This window comes from Salmo salar, chromosome 16 (assembly GCF_965601325.2).
Source record: "Salmo salar chromosome 16, fSalSal1, whole genome shotgun sequence".
NCBI classification, from domain to species: domain Eukaryota; kingdom Metazoa; phylum Chordata; class Actinopteri; order Salmoniformes; family Salmonidae; genus Salmo; species Salmo salar.
This window is the reverse complement of record NC_138306.1, coordinates 80,925,286-80,934,720: the sequence shown is the minus strand read 5'-3', so window position 1 is coordinate 80,934,720 and position 9,435 is coordinate 80,925,286. Positions and strand designations below refer to the sequence as shown.

The window sequence follows — 9,435 nt, the reverse complement described above, 5'->3', positions numbered from 1 at the left end:
TCATTCATGACCAATCATCGCCCTGGACTCATTCATGACCAATTACCATCCTGGACTCATTCATCAGTTATCGCCCTGGACTCATTCATGACCAATCATCGCCCTGGACTCATTCATTACCAACTTTCACCCTGGACTCATTCATGACCAATCATCACCCTGGCCTCATTCATGACCAATTATCGCCCTGGACTCATTCATGACCAATTATCACCCTGGCCTCATTCATGACCAATTATCGCCCTGGACTCATTCATGACCAATTATCACCCTGGATTAATTCATGACCAAGTATAAACCTGGCCTTGACTCATCAATTACAAATAATCACCCTGGATTCATTCATGACCAATAATACCCTGGACTCATTCATGACCAATTACCATCCTGGACTTATTCATGACCAATTACCACCCTGGACTTATTCATGACCAATTACCATCCTGGACCTATTCATGACCAATTATCATCCTGGACTTATTCATGACCAATTACCATCCTGGACCTATTCATGACCAATTACCATCCTGGACTCATTCATGACCAATTACCATCCTGGACTTATTCATGACCAATTACCACCCTGGACTTATTCATGACCAATTACCATCCTGGACCTATTCATGACCAATTATCATCCTGGACTTATTCATGACCAATTACCATCCTGGACTTATTCATGACCAATTATCATCCTGGACTTATTCATGACCAATTATCATCCTGGACTTATTCATGACCAATTATCATCCTGGACTTATTCATGACCAATTATCATCCTGGACTTATTCATGACCAATTATCATCCTGGACTTATTCATGACCAATTACCATCCTGGACTTATTCATGACCAATTACCATCCTGGACTTATTCATGACCAATTATCATCCTGGACTTATTCATGACCAATTATCATCCTGGACTTATTCATGACCAATTATCATCCTGGACTTATTCATGACCAATTACCATCCTGGACTTATTCATGACCAATTACCATCCTGGACTTATTCATGACCAATTATCATCCTGGACTTATTCATGACCAATTACCACTCTGGACTAATTCATGACCAATTATCATCCTGGACTAATTCATGACCAATTATCATCCTGGACTTATTCATGACCAATTATCATCCTGGACTTATTCATGACCAATTATCATCCTGGACTTATTCATGACCAATTACCATCCTGGACCAATTCAGAATGGAGGAAGGGGGAAGGGGCTTGGCCTGTTCTATGTGTACCAGTAAGACAGTGAAACCTATACTATAATCCCACTGAGCTCCAGCGGTTCTCTGCTGTGGCATCTCCAATTTCTACCTTGATAAATCAACTTGCTAAAGCAAGTTCAGTAATAGAGTGGTGGTAGCTGGAGAAGAAACTAGGAGTTGGTCTTTATCGACACCTTGTGGTTTTTGTCAGGAACCACAGTTGTTGGATATGTTTACAGAGCCCTCTAGCGTCCAATCAGAAAGATCCATGTACTGTACATGTGAGGAGTCTACAGAGATACAGTCTATGCTACAGAGAAAGCCTCAATCTTTATTTAAAAATCAATAATCCAGCCATATAAAACGAAATGTCACTAAAACATAACAACAAATGAGAATCCATGTCATGTAACCATGGCAGTATGAATGTAGATTTTCAGCCTCTTCACTATCTTTTCACCATTACAATGTCCCACTGACCTGATGAGGTCAAAACACCCCACTACAAACATTAAACGTCAGGTGATGACCCAAAAGACCTGATGACACACTTTGAAACCAGCAGAATGAGGCCAAAACAAGGAGGCTGTGTTTTCTTCTGCACCGTGCCTCAGAAACTTCATGACCTTTTTCCTTCACACGATCCTCTTGTCCATTTTTAATACCTCGTCTGAATAATTCACATACTCCTGTTGTGCTTGTGTGACTCTGGCAGCTGCTTCACACAGAACAAGAACAAGAACACAGGCCAAGTGTAGATGAAATAGTTGGAATAGAGATGGAATAGAGTAGACTAATGTAGACTAACGGAGGGAGTCACTTGGGAGGATCCATTGAGGGGGAGGGGAGGGCAGCTCCAGATAAGATACAGTACTACAGACAGAGGCCAGACCCAGTTTTCTGACTGTCAGTATGGCACAGAGCTATTAGTTAGGTACTGTATGCCTAATCAGGGATGAACTCAGACCTCTCTCTCTCTCCCTCTCTCTTCCTGAGTCCATCTCTTCAGCTGAGCGTCTTGTGCCACAGGTCGAAGCAGGGCACCACGTGTAGCCTGACGTACTTGTGCCCGCCGGAGGAGCACTCCAGACAGCCGTAGACCGTCTCCCTCGGTGTCTGGCCCCGGCCACACAGGGCACAGGGGCCCTTGGGGATGTTGTGGTTGAGGAGGTTGACACGGGAGTGGGAGTCCCCTCTCAGGTAGGCGGTGGAGACGTCCGTCATGCTGGCTGCCTTTTCGTAGTAGTCTGTCACTACGTCGTCCATGTAGGTGTCTGAGTGGGTGTGGGTGAGCTCCTCAAACGTCCTGTCGTCTTGAGTAGGGGAAAGGAAGGATGAGGATAAGAGTGTCACTGGAACATCGGAAAATGTGCAGGGATTATTTTGTTTTCACTCATTATCTTTACATTACCCTGTGCTTTTACTAGCATTTGTGTCAGTGGAGGCTGGTGGGAGGAGCTACAGGAGGACGGCCTCATTGTAATGGCTGGAATGGAATTAATGGCACATATCAAACATATGGAAACCACGTGTGACTCCGTTCCACTTATTCCATTACAATGACCCGCTCCTCCTATAGCTCCTCCCACCAGCCTCCACTGGTTTGTGTTTATATATGTTTATACTCTTTATTGGTATTTTATTAGGATCCCTGTGTGGATATTCTTCTCAACAATATGGAGCTAATAATTGTTCTTTAAACAGTATTATACTGGTAAGGTTAGATTACTCTGGGACCTGTGCCACTTTATATAATGTTTACATACCCTACATTACTCATCTCATATGCATATACTGTACTCTATACCATCTACTGCATCTTGCCTATGCCGTTCGGCCATCACTCATCCATATATTTATATGTACATATTCGTATTCATTCCTTTACACTTGTGTGTATAAGGTAGTTGTTGTGAAATTGTTAGATTACTTGTTAGATATTACTGTATGGTCGGAACTAGAAGCAGAAGCATTTCGCTACACTCGCATTAACATCTGCTAACCATGTGTATGGGACCAATAACATTTGATTTGATTTGAACTTTGCACATACACTGCTGCCATCTAGTGGCCAAAATCTATATATTGCCTGGGCTGAAATAGTACATTATGGCCTTTCTCTTGCATTTCAAAGATGATGGTACAAAGAAATTACAAAAAAATGCATGCTCTTTTCTTTGTATTATCTTTTACCAGATCTAATGTGTTATATTCTCCTACATTAATTTCACATTTCCACAAACTTCAAAGTGTTTCCTTTCAAATGGTATCAAGAATATGTGTATCCTTGCTTCAGGTCCTGAGCTACAGGCTGTTAGATTTGGGTATGTCGTTTTAGGCGAAAATTGAATAAAAGGGAGGGATCCTTAAGATTAAACAGCATTATACTGGTATGATTAGATCTGATTGTTCTAGTCCTTTTGATTTTCTGTATGATAAGAAGGGGGGGGGGGGGGGGGTAGCCCTTTCCTGCAGTCAAATGACCTAGTGGCCTCATTCATATTTTTCATAATTTCATAATTTATAAACATGTTTTGTTTTTTTTAAACACAGAAAATCCCGTGTTTCGTATATGTCAAACAGTTTTGTTATATTTCAGTCTTCTATGATGTATTTAAAGTGTAATTTTGGGATGCATTTCAACTCTATATCTGACATGGTACAGGTGTCTTCTTTTATTAAGCCCATAACCATGTGTGTGAGGTGTATACTTTTGTTTCAAAGTAGATTTGTTTAAGACTACCAAGAATCACTCTGTGACCCTGATTCAGCCCACTGCAGTAAAAGGTTAAGAGATGAAAGAAGGTTCCCACCTGCTCTGAAGGGGTTTCCGTACACAATCCCAGACAGGAACCTGCGTAGCCGTCCCATAGAGAATCGACCAATGAAACCACCCAGCTGCTCTCTGATCAGCTCCTTCTCAAATCCGCCCGACGACTCAGGGCTTACGCAGATATCTGATCAGGAGAAGGGGAACTATATTAGTGTGTGTGTGAATGTGTGTGTGTGTGTGTGTGTGTGTGTGTGTGTGTGTGTGTGTGTGTGTGTGTGTGTGTGTGTGTGTGTGTGTGTGTGTGTGTGTGTGTGTGTGTGTGTGTGTGTGTGTGTGTGTGTGAGATTGAGAGAGACAGAGGGAGAGAAACACAGAGAGAGAGAGAGAGAGAGAGAGAGAGAGAGCGAGAGCAGACAGACAGACAGACAGACAGACAGACAGACAGACAGACAGACAGACAGACAGACAGACCGAGATGGTGGTCAAGTGTAATTGTGTCTGTGTGTTTGTTGTGGTTGTCTCACCAAGTCGTCCATCCAATCGAACAAACAGTTCAAAGATGCTGAATGCGATGGTGGTGTGAGCTGGGATCACTATGGCCTTGTCTCGACCTTTGGGGTTTCGACCATCATCAATCTGAAACTGTAGAACACCAGTCAGATAGGTGAGACAGGGCATTCATCCATTCAACCATTACCTGCTAACAGTGTCAGGTGTTTCTGTGTGTACTGTATAGTGTGTGTGTGTGTGTGTGTATGTGATGTGTAGGTGTGTGTATTGTGTCTGTGTGTATGGTGTGTCTGTGCGTAGGTGTGTGTGTGTACTGTGTGTGTAGGTGTGTGTGTGTACTGTGTGTGTGTACTGTGTGTGTGTACTGGATGTTTGTAGGTGTGTGTACCCTTAAGTGTACTGTGTGTGTACGGTGTGTAGGCGTGCGTATTGTATGTGTGTGTGTACTGTGTGTGTACTGTGTGTGTACTGTGTGTAGGTGTGCGTATTGTATGTGTGTGTGTACCGTGTGTGTACGGTGTGTGTACTGTGTGTGTACGGTGTGTGTACGGTGTGTGTACGGTGTGTGTACGGTGTGTAGGTGTGTGTGTACGGTGTGTAGGTGTGCATATTGTATGTGTGTGTGTACTGTGTGTGTACTGTAGGTGTGCGTTTACCCTCATAGTCGTCCGTCTCATGCCAGCGTGGACAGTGAGAGAACACTGACGCGTCGTACGGATGCTCTCCATGACAACGCAGAGAACACTCCGCCCACTTTCTTTGGACTGACGAATCAGACAGTGATCAAGATCCACTTTCCTATAGTGGAAAGAAACCAGAACACAAACCTGTGTCAGAAAGACTTTTACTGTCCAGGTGTAATATACAGTATGTACAACCAACATGGTCTCATTAGAATATCGACAGCTTGGTTCTATCTGCAAAAAGAGAATTCTGAGATAATTGGCTTTGGCTTTAAAGTTCTGAACCCTGAACCAACTACTTTTATCTTGTATTATTTTAAACTTAACATGAATTGAGGTATTTAGACTACTGTATAGGTAGAGAATGTTGAACAGAACCAATAGTCCCAAGCTACTCCGCACCAATGTGTCGGAGGAAACACCGTACACCTGGTCAGCGTGCACTGCGCCCGGCCCACGACAGGAGTCGCAAGTGCGTGACGAGACAAGGATATCCCTGCCGGCCAAACACTCCCTGACCCAATTGTGCACCGCCCCATGGGCCTCACGCTCACGACCAGCTGCGACAGAGCCTGGACTCAAACCCACAATCTTTGGTGGCACAGCTAGCTCTGCAATGCAGTGCCTTAGACCACTGCGCCACCCGGGAGGCCCCATCGTAGTTATATATTAACTAACCTGACATATTAGTTGTTTGTCATCACCATTGTGACCCTTGGTAATATCTTATCAGAAACAAGAAGTCAATAGAATAAAATCAAAGCTATTTTCCACCACCTGCAGTGTACCTGGAGTTGAGTTCCCTGAGTAGAGTTGGGACCTCCACCTCGTGTTTGGTGACGATCCCAAAGGAGGCTTTGACGGCCACAGAGTCTGAACCACTGATGTTGAACCCCACGTCGTTCATCAGGTGGTTCCCTAATCTGCCGTTCAGGGCCACGTCAGACTTGTCCTCATAGTTCAGGAGCTGGTACGACGACACCCCTGTTTGAATGGAATAAAAAGCATTGTTAAGGCATCTGACTAGCTTTACATCTGCAGAAAACACATGACGTCATGCTTTACTTGGTCAAAGAGAGAGACAGTTATAATGCATTAAACTCATTATAATGCCTTATAAGCTATTCATAATGCACTATAATGAATGACATAGGCGTTAATAGCTGCTGATGAACATGCATTCCTCCTCTCACTGGACTCTACCTGCTGTGATCTCCTTCTCCCCCACCAGGATGTCTTTCAGGGAGAAGGGGGTTGAGGCATACTTGGTTTTCTTCCAGAAGTGTCTCTTCCTCTTCCTGGTGACCAGGCTGAGGGGTTGGTAGCGGTCAGCTTCACTCAGGCTCGGTACGGGGATCAACCGACCTGTGTCTCCCACCTGCTTCACAAAGTTCTTAGTCGCCGCAGCGAACATTCCGGTGACCAAGAAACAGCAGACGGGTGCAGGAGTCACTGCTGGACATGCACGGCAGTAACAGGTATACTGTAAGTGTCCGCTGTCCAGGCAAATCCTTTAGTTTACAGTATTAAAGAAGTTTATTCTTCTCTTTTTCTTCTCTTTGGTGAGTTCACATTGGGAAGTTCTGCACAGGTGGACAGTTGATCTGAATAGATGTCTCTCAAACAAGTAGAGTCATTCAGCTGTGCAGCTCAGGGCTCAGGGCTAATGAATAATGGAGACACCATGTAAGGGGATATGGGGACAAGCTGTCCCATAACGTGATTGGACAGGTAGCTGCCTTTATTCTTCCTGTCATGTGACCAGTGAGCTCACCAATGGGTTATGCAGTACTTCCTGTGCTACTCTGTCTTTGAGGCCCTAGATGTCTATCAATAATTCTGCCCTGAGTGCTGAAAAGAGATGTCAGTGGAAGTAAGGTAGCAATAGTTTAATAGTAGCTGGTTAGGGAATCTGATCACATTTAAATGGATCAGGGTTACACACCTTAAAGGAAAACTCCACCCAAAAGCTATCTATTGGTATGGTCCCAAATGTTGTTGATATAGTCCCAAATGTTTTGCATGTCAGCAATCAAGTTTTCAAGATATGTAACCTTCATAATACAGAAATACAGCCGGTATGATACATTCAGCGTCACATGAAAGTTATATATCTTGAAAACTTGATTGCTGACATGCATTTTTTTATTTAACTAGGATAGTCAGTTAAGAACAAATTCTTATTTACAATGACGGCCTACACCGGCCAAACCTGGACGATGTAGGCCAATTGTGCGCCGTCCTATGGGACTCCCAATCACGGCCGGTCGTGATACAGCTTGGATTCGAACCAGGGTGTCAGTACTGACACCTCAAGCACTGAGATGCAGTGCCTTAGAACGCTGTGCCACTCGGGACTATATCAACAATGGACTAATGAAACAAATACCAGAGTAGCATGTGAAACATCTGGTTCCTGTGTTGTGACAAATAGCAAGAAGAGTGGTGGTCTTTGTGGTGTCTATGTTCAAATGTACTTTTCTTGTGGTTGTGTCTGGGACCAATAATAGACTAGTCTACATGTTACAGGGAGTTTAATACTTCTAGACCAAGGCTTTCCCCACCCAAAGATCATACAGGATATGGTATGTTATGACCTTGCCTTCCTTGTAATTTAGCTGTTTGCCTCAAATTAAACGTCATTTTGAGACTTTTAAAAAAGTGGGAAATGGGTGTGGTTTCCACAGTGTAAACTATGTCTGTATTCACATTGGTCCATTAACACTGACCAGGAATAGAACGTCCTTCTAAAGGTCAGAATGACTACCCAGGTAGGCTATTATAGAGATAAGACAAGACACATACGTGCAAATGACCATACGGGGACATTGAATGAATAAACTTCTGTGAATGTCTTCACAATTTCAAGTAAATCCAGAGAAACTACTGGGGAGCCTTTTTTGTGGAGCTGGTGAGCGTTTCCAAGCCTTCTGCTGCAAAATGGCTGCCTTGACATCTTAGAATACATTACGTCCCTCTGGTGTGTTTGCTGGTGTTTTGATTTGTTTGGCGCGCCAGGTTTTGTGTAATCATTTTAATATCCTACCCTCCTCATTTTACAGTTTTTTCCAACTGCTTACACACGTTTTCAAAACTGTCTCCTTTTTTCAAAACTCTACACACAATTCCCAAAACTGCACACACAAAATGCAACACTGCATTCAAAATGCCATAAACACATGTCAGAATGAAGCATTTGCATCAAATGGCAAACACTGCTTTCATAATAGTACATTTTTGGATATACCATGTAAACACTGTTGTTCTAAATCTAAAGCTCTTTGGTCTTTCATAGGCTTATATCTACATTTCAATACAATGTTCTACAGTGAAAGTAATCTGCTGAGAGGGGTAACAAGTACACTGTAAACACCAATGCAATGTAGAAACAGAAAATATTTATTAGGCCAAACATTACTGTTGTATACAGTAGCATACAACAAAACCATAAAATATGTAAACCAAAAGTATATTCTTTAGAATACAGTAAAGAACACAATTGTGTGTGTGGGTCCCGGGGGGGCAGTCCAGGAATTGGTGGTGGGGGGGGGGGGGGGGGGGGGGGCAGTCACCAGTGCTAAGCTACGCTTCATCTCTTCTCCGGGCTGGGTCTGGCCACAATACTTCGTCCACATCACAAGATACGGTTTCTCTTGCCAAACATGGAGGGAAGTATCTCCTAGCATGGCGTATCCAACCTTGGACAGAGGCAACCTCTATGTCCCCACATGCGTCCGCCATTGCCTGGAGAAGCGGCATGCGGGCATAGGGTTGGCGATCATACACTTTCCAGCGCCAGGCTGAGAAGAATTCCTCTATGGGATTTAGAAAAGGTGAATACGGGGGTAGGTACAAACTACAAATTGTGGATGGGTGGCAAACCAGTTTTGGACCAGAACAGCCCGGTGAAAACTAACATTGTCCCATAAAACCACAAATCTAGCAGGCTCCTGATCTGGATCAGGGACAAGCATTGTGTAAATTGCATCCAGAAAAGGGAGCATATGGCCGGTGTGGCATTATGATGGAGGACCCCGTTTTGAGTGATGGCAGCACACATAGTTATTACCCCCACGCTGTCCAGGGACATTGGTAATTGCTCTCTGTCCTATTACATTTCTTCCACGGCGCCTGGTTTTGGTGAGGTTGAAGCCAACCTCATCCACATAAATAAATTCATGGCGAATTACATGGGCATCCAGCTCCAATACTCTGTAACAGACAAAAGGATATACAGATGAGTAAAT

The 9,435-nt window shown here is 43.7% G+C and overlaps 1 protein-coding gene across 1 annotated transcript; it reads right to left on the bottom strand.

The window, feature by feature from the left end:
- Positions 1 to 2,227: 2,227 nt before the first annotated feature.
- Positions 2,228 to 6,744, bottom strand: pjvk (pejvakin). Its single transcript, XM_045696723.1, has 6 exons — positions 6,392 to 6,744; positions 5,977 to 6,172; positions 5,162 to 5,303; positions 4,520 to 4,637; positions 4,036 to 4,179; positions 2,228 to 2,535 (listed from the first exon to the last, which is right to left on the bottom strand). The coding sequence occupies exons 1-6, from the start codon at positions 6,600 to 6,602 to the stop codon at positions 2,228 to 2,230; spliced, it is 1,119 nt and encodes a 372-aa protein (XP_045552679.1). The 5' UTR covers positions 6,603 to 6,744.
- Between the last annotated feature and the right edge of the window lie 2,691 nt (positions 6,745 to 9,435).